Here is a 24,503-nt window from a genome sequence, read left to right on the forward strand (position 1 = left end):
CCGTGTTTGAATTTCCACCTTGCGAGCTTCAAGCACCCTCAGAAGCAGATATACAATGAGTTTCATTCCGTTAGAGTAGTTTCGTACCCCCAATTTCACCACTTCCTCGATTATAGGAAGATCAAGACCACGCTCATCGAACAGGTCATTCATTATCCCCATCGCCTGCAGACCTTTATTCTGTACCGCCAGTTTCATCGCTTCTTCTGTGATAGGGACTTCCATCCCACGTTCGTCAAAAAGGAATCTTATCCTCTACCTTCTGCATGTAGCGCCTCACCTGCGTGTTCGACCTAATGATACAACAGGGGGGAGAGATAGTGATCCGGTAAATACCGCTGCGCCCTGGCTGTACTTATTTCTCACCGGCGCTAATGACTTGGGGGGGGGGGGGGGGGCTATGTCTGCAATCGCTAGACATTTTGAATGAAAGCGTAGATATTTTTCGAGGATGCTATCTAGGTATCAATTCTCGGTTCCTCTTTCTATCACAGAATCCGGATCAATATACTTGGTCGGCATCCGGTCTTGCTTCGCCGTGGTCGAGATATAAATAGACAAGTTCAAGACAGGCTTTAATATTCTATAGAGTATTTACACCGTAACTAGAGGGGTATGCAGCACGATGCCGCGATTACCTAGATAGATTCCTCTGAGAGACACATTGAATACTCGCGAGTATTCCATGAGCTATTTAAGATTTGAAATGCATTCTAATTGCAGTAGGTACACTCCGAACGACGTCAGGACGTCTGCACTCTGGAATATCACACGGTAGACCATAGAACATCACAGCATATACCTAAAAAGCGGTGATCGATCACCCAGCGAGTCGCAGTCTGCAGGATAGTCCGCAGGGTCGAGGCGATCGCGTCTTCGGTTGATGTGCTGGTAACTAAATCACAGGATCACGACAGCAACCATACCCACGACCACAAATGCAAGCTCCAAAGCGTGACCCAGAATATACCGCGGAGCATCTTGAGCACGATAGAAGTTCGACGCCATAGCTGGGAGAACATCAAGTTAGCGCATAACCGACTATCATCCAAAGAAACGCCAGACTTACCTCCCGCAAGATTGCCGAGGCCGATGAAGACGGCCATTCCGCCCGCTCGCTTATAGTCGCCCGCGAGATTGACACTCAACCAGGTCACATTGCCCGGGAAGGCAGGATAAATTCCTGCAATATAGAAGTGAGTTCCAATTGGCAGCCCGGCGTGAGTATCAGGCAAAACCTACCGATGACCGCCACGAAGACGCCGAAGTATACGACGCCGGGAACGCCGCGACCGCTAGAAGCAATGGTAATAATGAATCCAATAGCGATCAAACTCATAAAGAAGAGGATGAATGGTGATCGTTGCTTGCGGCGGTCGGAAAGCCAAGCTGCTCCGACAGCCACAATGGCCGCCGAAATGTAGATGGGGACCTGGAAGAGTACATTCAGCAGGAAGCTCGCAATACCGGGGAGATGCGATCTTATCGTTAGAAGCTGCGCGGTCGATGAGGAGAATCCCAATTCCTTAATGATAGAGGGCAGGAACAGAGAAATTCCGTAGAGAGGACAGGTAATACCCCAATACACTAGAAAGCAGGGTGAGTTATAGATCCACAAGGATGGCCAACGGCTGAACTCACTGAAGAGTCCCACATAGATCTGCCAATCGGTGAGGGCATCAATCACATATTTAAAGTGAAACTTGGCTTCCTCCTGCACCATCTCGCGTGAGTCCACCGAACTCTGGATCCGCAGACTATGAATGACAAATTTGCGCTCTTCTTCAGTGAGAAATTTTGCTGTCCGGGGGGAATCGTGGATGGCGAATGGCGCCACGAGAGCAACGGCAACGGTGAGAAGACCTTCAAGGATAAAGATCCAACGCCAGCCAGCGTAGCCGCCCACTCCATCCATTTTCTATCGTCGCATTATTAGTATTGTCGTGAGTGGATAGAATTGTAGAGTACCTACAGCAATGCCATAAGCCAGGAGGCCGGAGAATGCACCAGCGATACTGGCAGAGCTGAAAAAAAGCGCTTGTCGATATTGTGCTCGATGACGCGGATACCACAGCGTAATATAGTAGGCCACACCGGGATAGAGACCCGCCTCTGGTTATTGTTGCTGATTAGTATTGACCACCTTCATATAAAAAGAGAAGGACTGACCAGCTATACCCAGACACAGCCGACATGCAAGCAAGCCCCCATAGTTCTGAACAACACCCATCAGGGTCTAAAGATGTATTGGTTAACCAGCTGGGATTTCCCACTGGGCAAGATCACATCTCGGACACCCACCATCACGACTCCCCACGCAACCATAATCAGGGGCAGCCATCTTGACGGTCTCAACTTCTTGAGAAGAAGGTTGCTGGGTAGCTCGAACACGCAGTAGGTAAAGAAGAACACGGTCACTGTTGCGCAGAATCGGGGTCAGTCAACCCGCTGGAACCATGGATCAGCCACAAGAGTCTAGTCCTACAGGTCCAATTGAACTGCGGCTCCGTCATATGCAAATCCTTCACCAAGCCTTCAATCTTGGCATTTCCGATATTGCCTCGATCCAGGAATGCCAGGAGGTACAGAATACTCAGCATGGGAATCAAGCGGAGATCCATTTGCGTAGCATGGCGGCCTCATCGACCGATGGGAATGCCGAGGGAGTCGCCGCCGCAGCTTCAAGCTCTGCGATCTTCTCATCCTGAGGAACCATTGGGGGGCTCTCGAATTGGTCGACGGAGGGTTTCTCCATAAGCATGGGTGGCGAGCCCGACATGGTGGCACGGATGTACGATGGGATCCATGCCCGTCTGCGGGTTCATCTCAGTACTTATGTGCTTTCTCAACCCCAGATTTCTCAATTTCCCGGGGCCCCTCACTTCCATTATCCCCATTATCTGGGGATAAAGTTGGCAAGATCGTCGCTGAGCGCCTTGGCATGAGGGGTATTCCCGGCTTTGATGATGTCTAGTTCTGGTCTCCGAAGTTTACCTTTCGGGGCGCACTTGCTAGGAGATCTGCGAATGAGAGAATATTCGGGGTGGATATCTCCAGGCGACCCGTGGGGATTCGTTAGGGTTGTCTGCAGTCTGAAGCCTCCCTGCGGAGGTGGCGGAGACCCAGATAATATTCTCCCACGATGGATAATACTCCTTCTGGGTATCCTAGTCCATCCTGGATAACCATTTCTCATTAGAATAGTTGTCGGCCAGGTGGCATATTCGATAGTGTCACAACTTACATGTGTAAGAGTATCAGTAGGTCTCGAAGCTGCGAAGCTTGGAAGCATGATCGACGGTTAGAATCCCCCCCCCACGCGATGAATGATGAAATCCACCTCAATGGAGAAGTATGACATCTCCAATATCTTCGGCTAATGAGGCCCCAAGAAGTTCTTGGACTGTACAGTATGTTTCAACTCGGGCGCCACTGGTGCCGTGTTGTTGCGGCCAATACGTCTCAAAATACTTGAGATCAGGCTGCCCCGTTCTGCTGTATATTGCGAAGAGAAATCGTGGTTATTTGACGCGATCAAAAAGGCTGTATGAGCCCTTTCCTACCAGAGCTTAGTGGTGTTCCAAGGTTAACGGACTCGCCGAAGTAATGTGAACAGACAATAACCGCGGGTCTTAGCCTGCCGCCATTGATGGGACTCTGGGGAGGTCTCAAGATTCACTAAATCCACGGACATTCTCGGAGAATAGAGAAAAGATAAGCTCGGAATACATCCGAGTCCGCTAATAAATAGAAAGATCCCCCTTTGGCTGGAGATACTGGGGATAGATGGCACAGTCACACCTCAGTATGGCGTGCTATGTGATCATCCAACGGCCCCGGCCGGGGCCAATTGTTGCGATCATTGAGATCGAATGCAGCAAGTATATAAGTTCCCATGAAGAAGGAAGTCCGAGAACCACCAAGACGACGAGATTCAGCAAGCTATAGCAAAGATGGTGGTAAAGCGGACATTGACCTCGGTTGCCATCATCGGCGGCGGCCCGGGCGGGCTGGGAACCGCCATCGCGCTCTCTCAACTCCCTTTTCTTCAAGTGACGCTATACGAGAAGAATCCAGAACCTCGCGAGGCCGGTGCGGGGATCAGCCTGAGCACGAACGCCTGGAAAGTTCTGGATTTGCTGGGAGCAAGTGATGGAGTCAAGGGAGGCTCCAAGTCGAACACCCACCAACGGCAAGTGGTGCTTTGAAGTCCTGATGCACATTCGAGCCCATCCTGACCCCTGCATCTAGAAATGCATACACGGGCAAGATCCTGAGCATCACTCCGCATCCCGAGAACTCTGCATCCGATGATCGTGGAGCGATTCGTGCGCGCAGGACCCGGTTACAGTCAGCCCTCCTTGCTAGAGTACCCGAGGGTGTGATCCAATTCAACAAGAAGGTCATTGCATTAGAGAATCTCCCCGGTGATGATGGCGTGCAGCTGGTGTTCCATGACCAGACAAAAGTAACTGCAGACATCGTCGTCGGTGCGGATGGAATACACTCGGTTCGTCATGTTTTGCATCCCCAGAATCAGTCGTTTGCGACTAACGGAGTGACACGGAGGCAGATCGTCCGACGGGTGCTATTCCCTGAGCATCAGCTGCGCTTCACAGGTAATACTGCATTCCGTGTTCTGATTCCCAAGTCTCGTCTGGCACACCTCCCAGACATCACGCACTCCACAGCCTGGTGGTGGGGCGAGGCCGGCCATGTGTATCTCTCGGACGTGGATGACGAAACCGAGACCGAAAACCCGCTGTTTGAAATCACCCTGCGATCCTACAAGGAGCCTGAGATCCCAGGGGAGACGGTGGTCTGGGGGATTCCCGCGTCAAACGCCAAAGTGGCGTCCCGAGTTGAAGTGCGCCAATCTCTCCTTCCCAACCAGCTGGCACCCGGCCATGCCTTGGCTGACAGTTGCAGCAGACATTTGACCAGAGGATCAAAGATGCCGTGAGCGCGGTCCCAGAAGGAGAATGGGGAGAATTCGCCACCTTCGCAGGGCCTCGTTTGAGCAAGATCATCGGCTGGGAGAAGGTCGCCCTCATTGGAGATGCCAGCCATCCTCTCTCTGGTAAATCCACACCCACCTCCTCAAGAATATACACAAAACATGTGCTGACAGCCTTTTAGGGGCATTTGGATCCGGCGCAACCTTTGCCATGGAAGATGGCTGGATCCTCGCCCGAGCACTCGAGCATACCCGCTTTTCTTCTTATCCTGTGCGGGACGCTCTCGAGATCTTCAACACAATCCGCTCCCCATATTATGATCGAATGTGAGCTTCCTGTATCTGAGTCATTGGCACAACGAAGGTTCTAACAGCGATGTGCGATACGATACAGGTATGAGCATCTAGATGAGAGCCGCGAGAAACTGCAGCGATTCCAAGCAGAGAATAAGGACTTCGAGGACTTTTTGAAAGCAAGAATTGATAGCGTCTTCCACGGCGACAAGGACTTTATCTACCAGAATGACATCGCGAAGGTGTGGGAGGACTTTATTGCGACAGGCCAGAGCAAGAGAGAAGTGCGACTGTGAGTAGATCGCCGCATCTTTGCGTCGAATGAGGTAGTGCTATTCCTCTCTTGTTCCTACTGACTGCAAGCATTTCTTGTTGGGCATGTGAATAGAACATTTTGCATCCAGAATCTATCGTTCATGGACATTGGCGTTCGGCATCACTCATGCTCTCGCACGCTTCCTTCATACATCACATTCAGAACAGATCGCGCGACCCTTCGGATATAAACATGAATTGAACCAAATGGAACATTCGCCGGACTTGGAGAAAGACTTTGCAACTCCTGGGAAAGAAGCTCCCGTGTGGGACATTGCTACGACCTATGGCTCGCACCACGTCCCGCATCTCTTGGTGAACAACTACCATCTTGGCCAGTCTCTTGCTGCAGCATGTGAGGCTGATGTATTTGGCCCTGCGATTCCATCGAATCACGCTACAACGTGGACATGGGTTTGTCGCCCTGGGTGAGTCGATGCCAACGGGGGCGTACAGTGCCATCTACACGCTCGAAAATGCCGCGATGCTGAACTAACTGTATCAACGTATCCCCACGGTGCAGATCCGGTTCTTGTCGGGGGAGGAAATCGCCGCATGTACAGAGATGGGAGATCAAGAACAATGCGCTCTGGCGATGCTAGAGTATCGTTGCCCGAGCCAGGATAGGATATCTCGGACAGAATGTTGGGTTGGAGGACGGAAAACATGGCCATGGGCTGATTCGGCTGCGCAGCCACAGTTGTTCTCATAGTTAGATCATCGCGAATTGAACCCGATTTCTTCCCATGCATCATGCTAGCATCATGGGTATCAGTGGATTTGCGCTCGATGCACTTGGACCGCTTGCTCTGTCTCTGCACATCTTTCATCACCCCGGTCTTGCATCTCATCGTATCTCTCATCCATCGTCAACCCTCTACGAAAGTGACCATGCCGCAAACCCCATGGACTAAGCCGGACACAACATCTCGCCCAATTGCCATCATCGGCGCCGGGGTGATGGGCCGGCGCATTGCCATGATGTGGCTGGCAGCCGGCTACAACCTGATCCTCTGCGAGAAGGAGGAGTCGTTCAACAGTGCATTAAAATACATCAACGAGAACAAAGGCGCGCAGGCCGCCAAGCTGGGCACCAAGCCCGGCGAGGTGAGACTGACGACATCGATGGCCGAGGCGGTGCAGAACGCGTGGATGGTGGTCGAAGCCGTCCCCGAGAAACTGGATCTCAAGATCGAGATTATAGGCCAGGCGGACAAGCTGGCGCCGCCAGACTGCGTTATCGCCTCGAACTCATCGTCGCTGCGTTCGAGTCAGATGCTCGCCAAGGCGGAGAAGACCTACCGCATCTGCAATAGCCACTACTACATGCCGCCGGAGCAGAACTACTACGAGGTGATGTCGTGTGGAGACACGGACGCCGACATCTTTCCTTTCCTGATGGAGAAGGCGGCTGCGGTGGGATTCAAGCCGGTGCATGCGAAGAAAGAGTCGACAGGATTGGTGTTTAACCGGATCTGGGCGGGTATCAAGCGAGAATGTCTGCTGGTGCTGGCGGAGGGTGTGAGCGAGGGTCGTGCGATCGACGATATGTTCAAGTCTTGGTTCAAAGCGGCCAAGGGTCCCTGTGAGATGATGGATACCGTCGGCTTGGACACGGTGTACAACATTGAGGTTGTGTATGGGCAAGAGCTGAACGTGGATCCGCGCGCCAGGGACTGGCTGAAAGCCACCTTTGTCGACAAGGGCAATCTGGGTGCAAAGACTGGAAAGGGACTGTTGGGCTAAAACTGAGATTAGCACCGACTGCTGGTACGTTGTGCTGGGCATTTCTAGTATAGAAAGATATGGTTGCAGGTGAAGAGGCCCTGTGCAATTCGTGACTACTCAAGTGGGTAGATTTCTAGAAGGAATCGATTTCAACTGCATATCTGGCCATATTAGGGTGATTGTCCACCAGTAGGCGCAAAGTTCAGCTGGATGTGAATCAGATGCCATTTGCAAAGAAGCATATAGACAGGTCTCACAGGGAAAAGAGAAAAAGACAAAGATACAGAAGGGCGAAGCAAAAATGAGGCGAGCATGGAAGGATAGGTATCATCTGAGGAAACCAAACAATGGGACAGCCATAAGAAAAATTAGGTCTTGACAGGAAGTAAAGAGAATCAGCTAGGGAAGGTGTCGGGAAGGAAACATGAACTCTAGGGTACACGGGTATTAAGAATAAGAGAGAGCTATACTAGCGCGCTCTGAGGGTATCCCACAACGGTCCAGTGGCCCGCAATCGTGATATTCAAGACAAGAAGGTTGGGTATAATGAAGAATTAGACATCAACAGTACTTCTCGGGATTCGGCCCGATCATTAGGGTATAAGACGGCCGTCATAATAATGATTATAGAAAGGGTTAGGGTGTATGAAGCCAAAGCCGGGAACCAAAGAAGACGCGGCGGAAGCAGAGGAGAATCAATGAGTTTTCTTGCGGCGGTGAACCTTCCATTCGGCTTTGGCGACACGCATGAATAGTTCAATGTCCTTGATCGGAACCCAACTGGTGAGCACCTTCATGCCGTTTTCGAAGTCGGACTCCAGAATGATCTCGCGCATGCCGTCAATCAGAGCAGCAGAGGTTGCATGGAGCACGTCGAGGCCCTGGCCAAACGTGCTAGAACGAGGTGCATGCGTATCCTTCTTCGTGCCCTTTCCGGAAGAGGTGGTTGGTCGGGAGGGAGCGGGAAGATCCTCGGCATCTCCAAGCAGCATGAAAACGTCCCACACTCGAAGCTGGGCTGGAAAGGGAATAGAGTAGTTGAATAGAGTCAGATACCAGCGGGTACCATAGGCAGTTGGCGGGATCCCGACTTCGTTCAATTTCGAAGCCACTTCACCACCCGCCAACCACTCTCGTTCAAAGTCGTCTAGGGCTTCCATAAGCCCGGCAAATCCGGATTTATATAGCTGTTCCAGGCCCCGTAGCTGCCAGAGGCGAGCAAGCATCACGAACGCATGCTCTTCGTCATAGTATGCAAGCAAGGTGGCCGCAAGGGCTGCCATGCCTTGCACATATCCGGTGTCGGGAAAGTATAAAGACATGGCGTGAAGCACGCGAAAGAGCAGTCTCTGCCCACCACGGTACCGCCGACGGAACATGATATGGCTGGTGATGGTTCGCGGCACGTCGATATCGATCTGAACATCATCCGGAGAGGAGACGTATTGATATTCATGAAAAGCTTCGATGAGTTCGTCCTCGGGGGGGCTACCAGGGTGTCGCTTGGCGCTAGATTCAAGGAAGGAGTACCAGGCCGTCCCGCGCCATCGATCCGGGATGCCCTTCCATGTGCGCTCGATTAGCTTCGAACTGTGCGTGTCAAACTCGAAGGTCATGCCGCCACCATCTTTAGACTTCTTGGTTGGTTTAGCCATTTTGGTCCACTTGTCCTCGCGCTCCCACTCCTTCCGCCGAGCAGCACGCGCAGCTGTCGCATCGTGGCCTCCTTCGTTGGAAACTTCCACCGGAAGAGTCAGCATATCCCCCGCCTCATCCTTGAACTTGCGGTCTCGATTGTGAGGAAGATGGTTGGTTGCGCTGCGGAGACGAGAAGTCGAACGGCGTATCGGGGCGCTGTTTGTGCTTGCCGACGACGATGGGCGACCTGCCGCAGAGCTCTGGGACAAATTGCGAGTCGGGGACCGACCACTGAATGATCGATTGCTAGCCAGTGCAGAGGGTGGCCGAATGGAGCGTTTGCGCCGTGGGGTCTCTGAGGCAAGGAGAAGACTTGTGGTGACTCGTTGGATGGGGTGAGGCTCTGATCGACCGGGGTTATCTGGACTGCGGGCGTGGATAAAACCGTATCGATCAACTTCCCCTGCCCCCACATCTTGCCAGTACTCAATGCCCCCGGCTAACTCCTGGGTCTCTCGCTTGATCCGAATGCGTTCAACTTCAGCGGATGCACGCACCTTGGACTCGGCCCCGTTCAATCCGAGGCCTGGGGTTTTAGGGGTCTCAATCTCCGGTTCTGCAGTTTCTTCCCAAAGCACCTCCTTTTCCGAGGCCATGGCCTTTGCAACATCCATATCGGTGACCTGGTCGTCACCCTTCTCATACATGAGACGGACCCGACGAGACAGCATATCCTCGTCCGCAGAGATGGCCCTACTCTGAAGGCTCGTCTGTCTTGGGCGCAGAGTGCTCTGTGCCCTGGCAAGCCGTGGAGTCGCCTGTGGCACGCCATTGCCCACGGTGGGTTGAGATGTCGAGGTTGGGCGTTGCGGCGTTGTCTCCGGCTCCTGTTGCAACGACTGCTGGATGGACAACTGGTCCGATTGCACCTCAGAACTGTGCTCGGAGACGTGCTCGGGGATTTTCTCAGATTGCTGATCAGGTTGTCTCGGATAAGGCCGCTTCGAACGGTCCCGAATGAGACTGCCACGAGTGGAAAATTTCATCGACTGGCCTAGGCCGTCCAACGACCCTGTCGGTATATCCAAACTGATCGGGTTGAATGACGCTTCAATCTGCGGCACGGGCGGAGGAAGCTCTTCCGTGCTCTTCTTGCGTTCCAACTCGGCGGACCTTTTCCTAAGACCACCCCATTTGCGCTCTGACCAGCGAGACCCCGGCCGGGACCCCGGTCTTGAAGTAGGACGCGAGCTTGTATCATTGATGACGATGCTGGGAAGACTGCGCAGCGAATACGCGCTAGACCCCGGGCGACCACCAGCAGACCGGATTGATCGCCTGTCGTCCTCCGTCGGCGTCAACCCTTCGCTTTGTCTTGTGTGGTTCGATGTCGCGACGGCGGTGGCAGGACGAGCATTGGGGCCAGGGGATGCAGCACTGGTGCTGAAGGACCGCCCGTTACTATTCGGTGGCGCATTGGTGGGCATGGACAGTGAAACCGATCGAGTGGCGGGCGAGGTGTCAACGGCGACTGCGTCGTCGAAGGGAATGGCGTGAATCGACGGGCGCGACTCTGATCGAACGGGCGATAACGATGCAGGAGCTTCATTCACCATGATCCCAGCATAACTTGTACACAGAAAAGAGCGTAAGGAACAAAAGGAGCGAAAGGATTTAGGGATCGAGTTGAGATTCAACGGCCACCAAAAGAGCGATTCACATCACCGTTTCGTCAGGGTCTGGAAATTAAAATTGAGGAGAGACGGAGATGTGGAGAGTGGCTCTTGGCGTGGGCCGCGTCTTTTGAGTATCTCGCAAACAAAGGAACGAAGGCGCAATTGCGGACTCGGTCACTCGATACTCGTGGGTCAGTAACCTAGAAAACAGGGATGGGGAGAGGGGAGAATGAGTGAAAGAGAGGGCGCAGCAACAGACGGGATAGGGATTCGAATCCTAGGGGCATCAACGACCTCCGTGTCCCACCAAGGCTGCTTGGGCCGCGCAGCAGTGGACCGGACAAGGCCAGACCAGGAGGCCAAGTGGAGCGCGCTAACGATGCTTGTGCTTATATTAGAACACAAGCATGGTGTCATGGAGGAGGTGCCAGCAGATGAAGACCATCCCGGAGCCTTCAAGACTAGCGAGGTCAAGGACTGACAGGGTGGGAAGTGGAAGGAGACGTTCTGAGGTCCGCTCACGGACTACAATGCGCGATCATCTCTACAAAGCTAATGCGCACTAGGCACGGCCATGCAAGGAAAATAATGTAGTTGATTTAATCGGTCGAATCCCTTCCTGGAAGCAGAATGTACACAAAAAAAAAAAAAAAAAAAAAAAAAAAAAAAAAAAAAAAAAAAAAAAAAAAAAAAAAAAAACGCGCAGAACGCCCTTGACCCTCCCGGGCTGCAAATCCAGCAGACCAGCAGCCCTCAATGCAAATGGAAGGGGGTGCCAACAACCCCGGCTATACCAACAGAAGATCATCATGGCATGAGAAGTCAAGAGAGAAAAGGAAAGGTCATTGCGATCTAGCGGCCCAGCCTTAGATCCAGTCTATACCACTGCGGCCGTGTTGCCCCCCGGTTGTGCATCCCGAGGTCTGCTCCGCTCGACAGGCTCCTTGGGCAAGAGTTCGATCTGCCGCACCAGGAAGCTCTTTTCGTCCGTGAATTGGTCGTCGTCCGTCCGGTCCTCTAAGAATTTGGGCAAAAATCTCAACAGTCGGTCGCGATTGTTGATGAGAATCCGCTGCACGGCTACCGACTTGTTCGGATTGGCCACAAACACCTGCTCCCCGTCAGCGCGCGTCCCCCTCCTCCTTGGATCGGCGAGGCCAACATACCTTGAAAACGTGGAACCCCTCGTACTGCACCATCTTGCGATCATCCCGCAGCAGCTTCATACATAGCTTGAGGTTCTCCCCACTCTCCACATAGGCCATCATCACATTGTAGTTCGCACGGTCCAACAGGATCTCTCCCAGCAGTTTTATGCTCTGGCGCTTAGTCACGTAGGAATCCGACTGGATGAGAATGTTGTTGAACCGCCCGAAGAATAGCTCGAAGTTGGTGGCAAGGTATGCGGTCACGAGGTTCTTATGCCGAGTTAAGATTTCCTGTGGGAGGGCTGGTCAGCCATACGCGCCCAACTATGCTCTCTTTCGACTAGATCTCACCCGGAATGTGGTGAACGCGTCAGCGCTCACTTCAAAGTTGCTCTTATCGATCCAGCCAAAGAATTTCCAAAATACACCGTCACCAGCCTGGGGGAGGTTCGGCTTCAAGTCGGAGAGCCGTACGGCCGGCTCTCCCTCTTTCGACTGATCATACAAGACCACCGCAGTGACCACGTCGAACTTGAGTGCTTCCCTAAGAATAACACCACATGGCATGGCACTTTGACTCTGTGAATATCCTCGACATAGTTCGATCATGATCTCTGGTCGATGGTGGACAATGTATGAAATGACCGGAGGGTCTTTGTCGGGCGCGTATGAGGTGGGACGGAAGCGAAGGATATGAGAGAAAATGGTTTGCGTATCTTTTCTGGCTTCAAATGGAAGCAGATGAATTGTCCGTGATAAATCAAAGAGAAGATCTTCCTGGAGCGTGGCTTGCACCAACGCGTGGACTTGGTCGGGGGATGTGTTGACCTCTATTAGAGTAATGGTCAGCCACACATTCCGATCCAGGCTAGAGATCCAATCTCGGAAAACAAGCCATTGTTAGCAAGCAATCGACCAACCTTGCGTTCCCTGAACTATTACTTTCATATGACTGAGCTGCTTCGCGAGCTCCTCTTCGGCCTGCACTTGCGTTAGCGGTGTACGGCGGACGGCGCCGGGGTGCGGACCTTCGAACTGGGAGCCTCCTGAACCCTCAGAAGCAATTCCTTAGTTGAGCGGACGACATCGGCAGGCTGTCGTGACCGGCCACGATTAAAGAAGAAAGCCATGGCTCCAGAGTGGGAGAAGTTGGAGAAACGAGGGAGTCCGATGTGCCTGTCGGCGGTGGTGACATCGTGGTCCCTGTAATAAACAAACGGGGCGGGGCAACCGTTGGCCTGAGGCAGCCCTGATAACGGATTTTTTTTATCAGCCAAACCTTGGCCCCTCCGACCCCTCCACCAGTGTCAATTTTTAACTCACTTTCGCTAGATAACTGCCATTCGATAGCCATGGCATCCTCGAGTCATGCTGCAGAGCCCCCTGTTGATGATGTGTCGGCCGATTCACGGTCGGTATCGCATGAATCGGACTCAAGCGATGAGGAGGGTTGGGAAGACGTTGAGCCTGATGACGAGACTCAGCCTGTTGTTGGGCTGTTCTCTGAGCAGGTCTTCCCTGACGTTCGCTCAATGCTGAAGGACTGCAAAGAAAAACACAATTTCGATTTGCTGAAGATCCAGAAGGAGCTTGGTATGTTCATCCCCTTACTCTGTTCCAGATATAGAGACGGCAGTCTTTTAGGTGGTTTGTAACCCATGGAGCTAATACGCCAGTCAATTTTCCTAGATCTGGATTTCCTAGATACCATTAAGCTGGTTAACTACATTCGCTCTGAAGTGAAAGCTGGAAACAAGACCCCCGATGTCTCATCCAAGTCGAGATTTGACGACGACGTCTATATGAAGCCCGTGATGGAAGACGACGCCCTTCTCTATAGCTTGGACGATATCACCGAGGACCAAGATGAAGATGCCGGCCTTGGAACTGAAGCTGAGCGTCGAGTTCTTGAGCTCCAGGAAGACCTGGAGAGACTGCAAACGCAATTTTCCGAGTACAGACTCGCCGTCCAGAAGTCGCTGGAAGACCAGCTGTCTAAGGAGGACGATAAAATCGATTCTAGTACATCTGTCGCCAAGCCGAAAACCAAAATCCAGGAGGCTGATGCTGACTACTTTGTCTCCTATGCCTACAATGGTGGGTATACTCAGAAGCCAATTAACTTATGGTCTTCTCGCTAATGTTTGCCTCTATAGGAATCCACGAGTCAATGCTGAAAGATGCTGTCCGTACCGATTCCTATCGTGATTTTGTTTATGAGAACAAGCACCTGTTTAAGGATAAGGTTGTTCTTGATGTGGGCTGTGGAACTGGTATTCTGTCCATGTTCTGCGCCAAGGCTGGCGCAAAGAAGGTCATTGCGGTTGACAATTCGAACATCATCGACCGGGCCCGGGAGATTGTCTATGACAATGGCCTCGGCGATGTGATCACGTAAGACTTTATTGATAACAACCCGTTGGGAATAAATCACTAACATTTTGCCAGATGTATCCGCGGTAAGATTGAAGAGGTCACCCTGCCAGTTGAGAAAGTCGACATTATCATCTCCGAATGGATGGGATATGCTCTTCTTTTTGAGGCCATGTTTGACTCTGTCATCTACGCTCGCGATCGTTACCTTGCTCATGACGGTCTTATGGTTCCTTCGCACGCCACGCTCCGCATCGCGCCTTTCGCGGATCCGGACTTCATTGCGTCACACATCTCCTTCTGGCACAGTGTCTATGGCTTCAAGATGACCAGTATGCTCCTGAAGATCTATGATGAGGCTCTCGTTCGTGGCATCCAGCCCGCCGGCATTCCTGGAAACTCGACTGTGTTCTTGCCGCTGCCGCTGCACACAATCACTGTCGATGAGTTGACCTTCTTGAAGGAATTTGAGGTTACTCTGAAGGAAGATATCGATGCCCTCGATGGCTGGGCTATCTGGTTTGATATCTTCTTCATGCCCTCCAGAGACTCGGTCGTCCCTGAGAATGCTGTGCCTTCGGACATGAAGGAAAAGGGAATTGTTGCATTTACAACTGGACCGGACGGCACCGAGACTCACTGGCAACAGGCCATTTGTCTCATTGATCATGGTAAGAAGGAGGCTAAGCCTTTGAAGAAGGGCCAGGTAATCAGCGGCAAAGTGGGCTACCAGAAGAAAGAGCAGGGCTCGCGTCTGTTGGACATCGGCATCCAGTGGCAGGGCGACGAGAACACAAAGGGTGACCAGAACTGGTCTCTTCAATGAGAAATAGACGCTTCAAAAGTTTTTTGTTTGTTTTGATGAGAATATGGTTGGCGAAGACACGATCACGGGTTCTAAATCACTTGCATGGATAGAGATGATGATACCCAGCGAAGGCATTGTATGACCGGGATATGGCATTGAATCTAGCTTTCATGAAAGAATTTCTCAACTGAATCATTTATGGTATTTTAATCGTGACCTTCTCGACTTCGTGCAGAGACCGACTGACACTTTTCACGCAAAGCGTCTGATTCCACCTTGCGTGAACCCTTGATATCATCATGATCCTCATCTCGGCGTCGGCGTCGGCGATCAGCACGTGCCGAATAGTGATGAAGACGTCGGTATGAACGGTCACGACTGCGTTCTCGGCTTCGATCGTGGCGGTGGTAATGGTCGCGATGATGCCGATGAGAACTCCTGCGACGTCTTTCATCACGATCTTTGCTTACTGCCTGCTCGAGCTTGAAATCATCGAGCCTCTCAATCGATGGTGATTGTCGGAGTCCACCATGCCTCGATCTTGGTCGTTCCTCAGTCTGCAGAGCCTCAAGTTCTTTCCGCTTTTCCTCATTCCATCTTTTTCGCTCCTGTTCTGTCGCTTTCAATTGCCGAATACCCCGTTTCATGGCGGCAAGGGGATCATTGGCATCCATACGCGCCCTTTCCCGTTCTTTGCGCAACGGGTCTTCATTTCCCCACACGTTCTTCTCAGGCATCGCATCTGGGGCGGCCGCCGTCTGGGCTGTAGAGGAATACCATGGCTGACGACCAACTTGCTCCTTGAATCCGGCAGCGTTGGAGAACCGCATAGTGTACTGGTCTTCATAGCTCTGCCGCTTCTTCTCGGCTTCGGCCTCCGCCTCTTTGTTTTTCTCTGCCTTTTTGTTGACACTCTCAGTTGGGAAGAGATTGATATGACCGGCACTATCTAGAAGCGGGACCTGCGTATCTTTGTCGTCGCGGCGGGAGGTGAGATCCTTCCTTTTGGACCCAGCTTGTGCCGCATCTTCTCGGGCTAGTCTTATATCCCTGTCTGTGTCGTCTTCCCCGACAAGGCGGCGACGTTTGCGATGCCTTCCAGTGTCGTCTGTTGATTTTCGATCTGACCGAGTGGAGATCTGCGATGAGGGGTATGAAGGTGCTGGAGGAGGGGGGGGTGTAGGTGGTCGCTCTCCGCGCAAAATCTTGATACGACGCTCGGCGTCAACCTCTTGCATGCGACGTTCATCCTCCTCCTCGCGGGCCTTCGCCTGCGCCTCGTCGCGCTTGACACGTGCGACATTCTCGGGATTGTAGACATTCCATGACTTCTTGCCGAGCAAGTGGCTATGAAGACTCAGCAGCTATCGTGAAACCAAGGCAAAACAAAGAGGGGGCGACTTACAGCGGCATTTTGTCGATGTTGGCTGCAGGAGGAAACGGTTTCAGACGGAGCTGCGTTATCGATAACGCCCCACGGCCCGACGTGGCTCCCGACGTGGCTCAGTTCCCCAGTTTCGGGGGTTGTCAAGCTTCCCTCTCACCAACATCTCGCTAGTTTCTTTGGCTTGGAGCCTGAGCAGCGTCTGAGCCACCTTCCATTACCTGAATCCAGTCATATTTGTCATCCGGGATTTCCATTTGGATCTACGTCGCTGCCCGCACCCCCCGAGACCCTGTGGCGTTGCCGTGACCGCATTGAACTAAAATCACATCTCTACGCTCTCGCCTCCTCGCTCCCACACGACTCATCATGTTCAATCGCAGAGATTTACCATCTATGCCAAACCCATTTGGGGCTAGGTCTGATAGCGGACGCCCGTCACCCCAAGGCTACTCAAACCCCAACCAAGCTCCGCAACGGTATGATATCGGCAACGCCCCCATGTCTAGCATCGGACATCCCCTCGATTACGACGTGCCCATGACTGATGCGTCCATTGATTTAAGGGGATACGGGGCTCCACCACCGTCAATGGGAAGACCGTCGCCACAGCAGGTGCCAGGACGAATGCCGGTCGCAGGACGGCAAGGTAACAGCCCGACTTGGACGCTTCATCCCAGCAAGAGTCCGAATGAGAACTACACTTTTGGCAATCTGTATGTCGTCTCTTCTCGAATGTTTTGTGTCAACGCTAACTTGATGCAGTGTCGCTGTATCGCCCCAAGACATTCCTCCGAGCCGAGATGGAAACGACGTCCTCCTCCTTATCAATGACCTCTACGTCTTTTCTGCGCGCCCCCTCGATGGCTTTCCTCCTGGACTTATTAGCATGTCGGATCCTCAGCGGACATGGGCGAATATCGGGCTGAGAGACGCTATCAAAGTGCAGCTGTACGATCCATTCAGCCAAGGCGCACAGGCTTACCTGGGATCTGCGGACATTGAGGTGAGCTTTGCTTCGGTAAAGAAGCGAGTGGAGACACCATACGACCAGGACGAACTGGCGAATGCTGTGATTAAGGTGAGTTTATCTGATTCGACGACGCTTGAGCCTTAACTTACAGAACCAGAACTTCGAAAATCAATTGTTCGCACCCGGCCAAAGAATTCTGATGGATCACAAGAGCATCCCGATTCTGTTGCATGTCAAGACTGTCCAACGGGTTGATCTGACTACCGAAAAGCCCGACGCTAGCTCTGGGGAGGTTGAGACCGATCCCTCGGCAAGAGGAATCATCACACGGCACACTCAGCTGAACTTCTTCAAGGATGGTCAAACCGGCATCAATGTGAAAGCTTCCCTCCGCCGCCCAGCTGCAAACTCGATCATTCAGCCTGGCTTCAAGTTTGAAGATATGGGCATTGGTGGTCTGGACTCCGAGTTCAGCACCATTTTCCGTCGTGCTTTTGCATCCCGCATCTTTCCTCCTGGTCTGGTCGAAAAACTGGGCATCCAGCACGTCAAAGGTCTTTTGCTTTATGGGCCTCCTGGTACGGGTAAAACTTTGATTGCTCGACAGATTGGGAAAATGCTCAACGCCAGAGAGCCTAAAATCATCAACGGTCCAGAGGTTTTGAATAAGTATGTTGGTCAGTCAGAGGAAAACATTCGAAAGATGTTTGCAGATGCAGAAAAGGAGTACCGAGAAAAAGGGGACGAAAGTGGTCTTCATATCATCATCTTCGACGAACTGGATGCTGTGTGCAAGCAGCGTGGCAGTGGTGCTGGCGGTGGTGGCACCGGTGTTGGTGACAGCGTTGTCAATCAGCTTCTGTCGAAGCTTGATGGTGTTGACCAACTTAACAACATTCTTTTGATCGGTATGACCAACCGAATGGATATGATTGATGAAGCCTTGCTGCGTCCTGGTCGTCTGGAGGTTCACATGGAAATCTCTCTTCCTGATGAGCAGGGCCGAAGCCAGATTTTGAAGATTCATACAGAGAAGATGCGATCCAACAATGTCATGGACACTGATGTGGATCTGGGAGAGCTTGCACACATGACCAAGAACTTCTCCGGTGCTGAGATTGCCGGTTTGGTCAAGTCAGCCTCGTCTTTCGCCTTCTCGCGCCACGTCAAAGTTGGCTCAATGGCTAGCATCAATGATGACGTCGTGAACATGAAGGTCAACAGATCCGACTTCCATCATGCTCTTGACGAAGTCAAGCCCGCATTCGGTGTCTCGGAGGAAGAGCTTTCCAGCCGCATTCAGTACGGTGTCATCCACTACTCCGATACCATCAACGAGATCTTGCGAGAAGGTGAATTGTTTGTCAAACAGGTCGGTCAGGCTGAGTCTACGCCTCTCTTCTCCGTCCTCCTTCACGGACCGCCTGGTAGTGGCAAGACGGCTCTGGCAGCCCGTATTGCCATCGATTCCGGCTTCCCATTCATCAAGCTTATCAGCCCAGAGGATATGGTTGGCTTCAGCGAGCCGGCCAAAATCTCGCATATCAGTCGTATATTCGACAGTGCATACAAGTCTCGAACTAGTATCGTCGTCGTTGATAACATTGAACGTATCATTGACTGGGTGCCCATCGGCCCTCGGTTCAGTAACAGCGTGCTACAGGCCCTCATGGTTTTCCTCAGGAAGCAGCCTACCCACGGCCGCCGCTTGCTCGTTCTGGCAACCACCACCGAACGTGCACTGATGAAGCAGCTGGATGTTTACAACTCATTCAACTCGGATATCATGGTTCCTAACCTTTTGTCCTTTGGCGAGCTCCGTTACGTCATGGAGCAGTCTGGCACATTTAATGCCGAGGAGATTGCTCAGGCTCTTGAAGGAATTGGTGGCCTCTCCGACGATGGCCGGATCAGTGTGGGTATCAAGAAGATCCTGCTGGGCATTGAGACTGCTAAGCAGGATGTCGATAAAGTGGGCCGCTTTGTCCGCGTTGTCAACCGGGCCATTGAGGAAGAGCGGACCTTTGCTTAGGTAGTATATAGATAGAAGGATCTGTTGTCTAACTGTGTAATCATGATCACATCGACAATTAATGTTGTGTCCTGGTATTTTTACTCTACTACTATCCTACTATTCTCAAAAGCCTTTGCGTAAACCCCCGTCTTAGGGCTACTTCAACCCAGAGAAGTTAGTTTTGGAAAATTGATTAGGGCATGGTATGTTTCAGAACAGATGAAACCCTCTTTAATTGGCTCAATATCAATGCCTATATATACCTATGAGCTCTTCCAACCCCAGACAAGAATTAAGAAAGCTAGCTCATTGCCAGCTGGCTGAGTATGTAACGGGAAAGAGGTCAGAGCAATGCTATTGGCTGACAATACGCTGACAGCGTGCTAATGACTGCCTGAGGGCGGGTCTTGTCTGGCAGCGTACAGCGTATGGCTGCTGTTCGTCCTCTTAGGGCTGCCTTAGGGTTGTCTCTGTACAATACAGACCAGACTTAGAGGCCCAATACGGCTACAGGCGAGCCGTCATGCCCACAGGGTGGCTCAAAGATACCATTCATACGCTGAAATGAGTAAAACAAGTACTATTCAAGCCATCCAGCCCATCTACCAGCTATAAACGAAGGCGCAGTCCCCACTACGCACCGAACAGGCAAAGGATATACACACAAAACCAAGTCAAACACGCCAAACCCAGCCCAGAAAAACAGATAAGTCCGTCCCAAATCCCAGACAGTCCCGGTTTTGCCCGCAGGTGATCATCAGTCGTCAAAATAAGCAAAGATAAGGTCGAACGCACGCTGCACACGGCCCGCGCGAGCCCCGTTCAGTAGTCGTCGAAGGTGTACTTCTTCGCAGACCGCCGGTACTCCTCCGGGTGGGCCTTCTCGGCCTTGGATTTCAGCGCGCTGCTCGTGCAAGCTTCGTTAGTCTTCTAGAACCCGCATGCGGCGCTAAAGCGCGTCGATCCCACGCGCAGCGCACGTGCCAAGCGCTGCCCTGGCGGAGCGGAGGCGTTTCGTCCCCCCTGCGCGGAGCGGGGCGGAACTGGAACGTCCATGCCAGGGCGAGGGGGGGGTCCCTTCCTCGGGTGAAACAAAAGAACACGGCTTCTTACCTGACGCGCTTCTGGGTCCATTCAAGATCCCGCTTCGTCTCTCGTGCGGTCTTCATGCCCTCGTTGAAGTTGCTTCGCAGCCCCTTCAGGCGGCGCTGAGCTAGGGCTTGCAGTTCCAGAAGCTCCTGCTGTTTCGCGTGAAGCTGGCCAGATCTGGTATCCACGCGCTTGTTAGCTCGATCGTGGCTTGCATTTGCCAATTGCGCCTATCAATGTCGCCGCAGTGGCTGTCTTGCTGGCGCGGGACTCGCTGGGGGAGAGTTTTTGGCAATGCGTGCTCGCTTCATAGGCCACTCACGTTTGCGCCTGCTTCGCTAGGCTCTTGTCCAGCGGCGTTGGGTCAAATGCATCTTGCATGCGGTCGCTCAGAACATCCATGACGTCCACGCCGGAATACGACGCCGCGCTGGATTCATAGTCGCCGCTGGCGCCGGCGGAGCTGAAGGTGAGTCCGCCAGAGGTGCGGCTACCGGCCGTGGTGCTTGCATCAGAGAAGTCCGTCGGCGAGCCTGGTACCCGAGAAATGGGATACATGTTGGCTGGAGCTGGTGCTTTGGATGGCATGCTCATGGGGACAGCCGATGGCTGGTAGTAGTGACGCGGAGCGGCCATGATGATGATGACGAGATGATATCCGTGGTTTGACGCAAGAGGACGATGAGGTCCCAGATAATTCTATAAGGTGAAGGAGGACAAGAAGTCTCTTGGCCAAGTGAGGAGCAGCAATATAAAAAGGCGGAAAGCCAAGACCTTGGGATGGTGCAAACGGAAACTTCTGGGAGAGATAAAAAGGGAAGAAGGAGGGCGAGCCGAACCGCTGGACAAGGAGCGGGAATTTATAGCCTTCACCGGAGAGTCTTCGCTCCGACGGGGCCCTCGGGGTCCTTTGTCGTGACGAGGAGGCGAGGGCCAGCGAGCAAGGATGGGAAAGCGCTGGACGGAGCCATTGGGCCATCGGGGGGACTGGGACTGGCACCCCTCCGGTGTATCTCCCAATCCGCGGGCTTCGGCTGCATCTCCATCTCCGTCTCTGTCCGCCGATTCGTCTTCTGGACCGCCCGGACCCCGCTCGTGGTGGGAATGGACTGAATCTGTCTGGCTCCAGGCGCCATTCCTCCACTAGGGCTTCCGCTCTCCCGCGGCGGGTTTTCCCTCCTGGGATGCACGGTCTTGGTCTACGCCCGTCTCCGTTTGGTCTGATCGTCTGCTGGGTCCGAGCGGAAAGTAGGAGAGAGAATTTCTGGAAAAATGTTGGCCAGAAGGTGGCATGGAGGTGGTTCAAGCATGGGTCCAGGGTGGAGTTGAGATGGAGAGGTATAAAGGCGGCCATTGCACCCTCCACTGCTCTCACTTTGCTTCCGTCCCTCCCATCCCCCACTCTCCCCTCATATCTCTCTGATCTCCCCTCCGAGTCCAATTGCTTGTGCTTGCAAAATTCCGGTGGCTGGGGACGCAAAGGTTGACTCGAGGATGAGGTTGATTCGCCCATTGAACGGGGCGCCGCAACGAGCGGCAAACTACGCACGAACCGGTATGACATACAAGATTGCCCCCCACAACGCCAGCACCTGCCCCCCTATTCCAGTTTGGATACTGACTGTGAGTAGTTCTGGACTCATCTGAGAAAGTCCGGCAGCACGTTTCATGAGGGATTGCTGGGGAGAAGTGGCTGCCATCTGACATGATACCCAAGAACCTTTTGCCGCGGACTTGGTTGTGAGACTGTCGCTTCTTTTCTCAGAATGGAAGACGATGTCTCCCCCTGTCTGACATTATCTGGTATTCAAGCGCCCGACACCCAAAGAGCAGACTGCCAGGGCATCCAGAACAAAAGGAAAAGCCAGACATGGTCACACGGGCTGAAGATCATAGGATGTTGGACATCATTGCATGGCCCGAACGGCGAACCGTGGAGAAGTCGGCAATGACTCCAATGTACCGGATTGGCAGTCACCGAGCCTATGGCCCCTTATTCCCTCAGGCGCGGATTTCTCCGCCAGAGTCATCCCGGGAGCAAGAAGCCACCAGGAGACCCATGTGTGACCGACATGGGGGTGATCTGTTTCGGTTGAAGAAGACAGCAAGGCAGCAGAAAAGTTCTCAACGTGATGATCCCTGCTCCTCGGGTTGCCCACTCCGATGCGGCTACTGGTGGTTCGGAGAGACCAGGAAGGCTTTCGCACCAGCCCACAAATGGCTAGATGAGCAGGGAAGAAGAACAATGCAGCATGGACAAGCGCTCTAGACGCCGCCGGAGCATGAGAAGCAGCAGCTTGTCCCCCCACCCTTCGATGCACCTGTTAGAGAACTTACTATTCGGATCAGAGCCAAGCAAATGAAGACTGTCTCTGCAGCCCCATCGGCAACGCGGTTCGAGGACACCACCGTTTCGCGGCAACTCGTCATTATTGGTCCCGGATTTCGTTGCTGACATGAAAGACCATGCAGGCCCCGAACCCAAGGGCTGACAGGAAGCGCCCAATATGCAGAGCAGCACCGGTACTCTGGAGGCAGCCCCAGAATGCAGAATGCCTGTCAAGGCCTCACTGCACAGAGCTACGCCTAGCCGGTACTCTTCTGCATGCCTTGCAGCCTGACGAGGGCGATATGCCCCGTAGACTCGCATCCACCGAATTACACCGTGATACCACCCTCCTCCGTGAGTTGTTTTCTGGCGGCTTGACGTTTTACGGTTTACCTCGCCGAGGCGAGCAAGGTCGCAGGGATGCAGCACTACGCCCAATCTCTGCCGCCTTCGGCCAGCCTAACATCGGGCAGCACAGAAATGACGCGCAGTGCAGACCACCGAGTCGTGCAATGGGTGGTTCCCCTTTTCCTTCTTCATCGTCATAGCCTGACTTTCTGGCCATTCATCCGCGGCTGATCCGCCCCTCCCTGAGCCTCGTTGCTTCGCCCCGGAGAACAACACCCGGGGGGTTTTTTTTTCTCTCTTCACGTTTCCCCCATGCCCAGAGATGGCAATGGTCCGGCGACTTCTCTCTGATGTACTGTGTACATGCACCCTGTCAACGACGAACAGAGTTGCATGCGTTGCACGAGCCCTCTGCGTTGTCCGGGGATGATCCAGAAGGACTCCTTCCCCTCCATCGGCCCTGACTGCCTGTTCCCCATCCATGAATGCTAACTCTTGGGGATTCCTGCTCATGAATCCTCGGAGCACTGGCTCGCTCGACTCCTTGGCCCTTTCGCAACAAGGCGATCACCATTTGCCAGCAGGGAGTGGGGTTGAGGCGGGGATTTTCTGGCTCTCTACGCTTCCTTCACCGCCACATGCAGCGCCATGACTGGATGGTTGCGATGGCCAACTCACCCTGCCTTTCCACTTTGGGGGTTGGCTCGCTTTTTCTTTTCTTTTCTGCGTGGAGCTCTGCTGCAAGACCCAGTGCGACTCGGCTTTTTCTTTTCTGTCTTTTCTGTCTTTTCTTTGCAAATTGCCCTCGCTCGCGGGTCCTGCTCTGTCCTGCTGTATGCGCCGCAGGCATTCACGGGCTCGACCGCCATATCAATTCGTAGGGATTGTATCGTGTTGGCGAATCGCTCTTATCTGGCGCTTCCAGAGGAAGGAATCGATCTGAAACAGACTTTCGCTCGGGTTCTTGACCCGATTGGTTTGTGCTATCTGGTCTTTCAGCCAAGGTCGGTCCCGGCAATCCGTAGTTCATATGATCCACGCATTCATTGTTCGATCCTTTTCATACTCTTTGATGTTGACTGCAGACTCTGGTCTCTTCTTTCGTCAGACCGCCAGAGTCTATCGGCCAAGGTATTTCGGCGCCGCCAGAGCGTATAATAACTTTCTCTACGATCAACCCTGGAAGATATAATGGATGGTTTGAAGTCTTCATCTCTGGCTCGACTAAACCAGGACCCTGAATTCATCACTAGGCAGACAATTTCAGCGGGTATAGGATATTAGACAATCTCACCAGCCTCGACAATCATACTAATAAGAGTAGACAACAACGGCAGTAGAGAGTTAAATTATTGACAAATACAGATCCAGAAGATAGGTAGGTGTCGTTATTGGCTCATAATCTGGTATCACAAGAGAAGGGAAAAAA

General features: G+C 52.9%; 9 protein-coding genes across 9 annotated transcripts; 4 read left to right on the forward strand and 5 right to left on the reverse strand.

Moving 5' to 3' along the window:
* Positions 1-900: 900 nt before the first annotated feature.
* Positions 901-2,621, reverse strand: N7459_000978 (Major facilitator superfamily domain general substrate transporter; the record flags this gene model as incomplete). Its single annotated transcript, XM_056940163.1, has 8 exons — positions 901-1,010; positions 1,070-1,183; positions 1,243-1,587; positions 1,642-1,918; positions 1,973-2,112; positions 2,170-2,236; positions 2,302-2,417; positions 2,486-2,621. The coding sequence occupies 8 exons, from the start codon at positions 2,619-2,621 to the stop codon at positions 901-903; spliced, it is 1,305 nt and encodes a 434-aa protein (XP_056804443.1).
* A 1,332-nt stretch (positions 2,622-3,953) lies between these two features.
* N7459_000979 (uncharacterized protein) lies at positions 3,954-5,547 on the forward strand (the record flags this gene model as incomplete). Its single annotated transcript, XM_056940164.1, has 6 exons — positions 3,954-4,192; positions 4,252-4,510; positions 4,574-4,867; positions 4,933-5,080; positions 5,140-5,284; positions 5,352-5,547. The coding sequence occupies 6 exons, from the start codon at positions 3,954-3,956 to the stop codon at positions 5,545-5,547; spliced, it is 1,281 nt and encodes a 426-aa protein (XP_056804444.1).
* A 910-nt stretch (positions 5,548-6,457) lies between these two features.
* Positions 6,458-7,312, forward strand: N7459_000980 (3-hydroxyacyl-CoA dehydrogenase family protein; the record flags this gene model as incomplete). Its single annotated transcript, XM_056940165.1, has 1 exon — positions 6,458-7,312. The coding sequence occupies one exon, from the start codon at positions 6,458-6,460 to the stop codon at positions 7,310-7,312; it is 855 nt and encodes a 284-aa protein (XP_056804445.1).
* Positions 7,313-7,989: 677 nt separating this feature from the next.
* Positions 7,990-10,548, reverse strand: N7459_000981 (putative TBC domain protein; the record flags this gene model as incomplete). Its single annotated transcript, XM_056940166.1, has 1 exon — positions 7,990-10,548. The coding sequence occupies one exon, from the start codon at positions 10,546-10,548 to the stop codon at positions 7,990-7,992; it is 2,559 nt and encodes an 852-aa protein (XP_056804446.1).
* Positions 10,549-11,485: 937 nt separating this feature from the next.
* Positions 11,486-12,886, reverse strand: N7459_000982 (Mo25 family protein; the record flags this gene model as incomplete). The annotated part of the gene is made up of 5 exons (XM_056940167.1): positions 11,486-11,719; positions 11,775-12,047; positions 12,108-12,586; positions 12,677-12,737; positions 12,785-12,886. The coding sequence occupies 5 exons, from the start codon at positions 12,884-12,886 to the stop codon at positions 11,486-11,488; spliced, it is 1,149 nt and encodes a 382-aa protein (XP_056804447.1).
* A 222-nt stretch (positions 12,887-13,108) lies between these two features.
* Positions 13,109-14,955, forward strand: N7459_000983 (protein arginine methyltransferase RmtB; the record flags this gene model as incomplete). The annotated part of the gene is made up of 4 exons (XM_056940168.1): positions 13,109-13,349; positions 13,446-13,853; positions 13,913-14,150; positions 14,205-14,955. 4 exons carry the CDS (start codon positions 13,109-13,111, stop codon positions 14,953-14,955), a joined length of 1,638 nt encoding a protein of 545 aa, XP_056804448.1.
* Positions 14,956-15,143: 188 nt separating this feature from the next.
* Positions 15,144-16,350, reverse strand: N7459_000984 (uncharacterized protein; the record flags this gene model as incomplete). The annotated part of the gene is made up of 2 exons (XM_056940169.1): positions 15,144-16,284; positions 16,343-16,350. 2 exons carry the CDS (start codon positions 16,348-16,350, stop codon positions 15,144-15,146), a joined length of 1,149 nt encoding a protein of 382 aa, XP_056804449.1.
* A 340-nt stretch (positions 16,351-16,690) lies between these two features.
* N7459_000985 (AAA family ATPase SEC18) lies at positions 16,691-19,326 on the forward strand (the record flags this gene model as incomplete). Its single annotated transcript, XM_056940170.1, has 3 exons — positions 16,691-17,037; positions 17,087-17,402; positions 17,452-19,326. 3 exons carry the CDS (start codon positions 16,691-16,693, stop codon positions 19,324-19,326), a joined length of 2,538 nt encoding a protein of 845 aa, XP_056804450.1.
* An 804-nt stretch (positions 19,327-20,130) lies between these two features.
* On the reverse strand, positions 20,131-21,033 carry N7459_000986 (KxDL motif-containing protein; the record flags this gene model as incomplete). Its single annotated transcript, XM_056940171.1, has 3 exons — positions 20,131-20,212; positions 20,422-20,574; positions 20,720-21,033. 3 exons carry the CDS (start codon positions 21,031-21,033, stop codon positions 20,131-20,133), a joined length of 549 nt encoding a protein of 182 aa, XP_056804451.1.
* Between the last annotated feature and the right edge of the window lie 3,470 nt (positions 21,034-24,503).

Source organism: Penicillium hispanicum (genome assembly GCF_028827665.1).
Source record: "Penicillium hispanicum strain IBT 35686 chromosome Unknown utg000001l_segment0_segment0, whole genome shotgun sequence".
Lineage (NCBI taxonomy): Eukaryota > Fungi > Ascomycota > Eurotiomycetes > Eurotiales > Aspergillaceae > Penicillium > Penicillium hispanicum.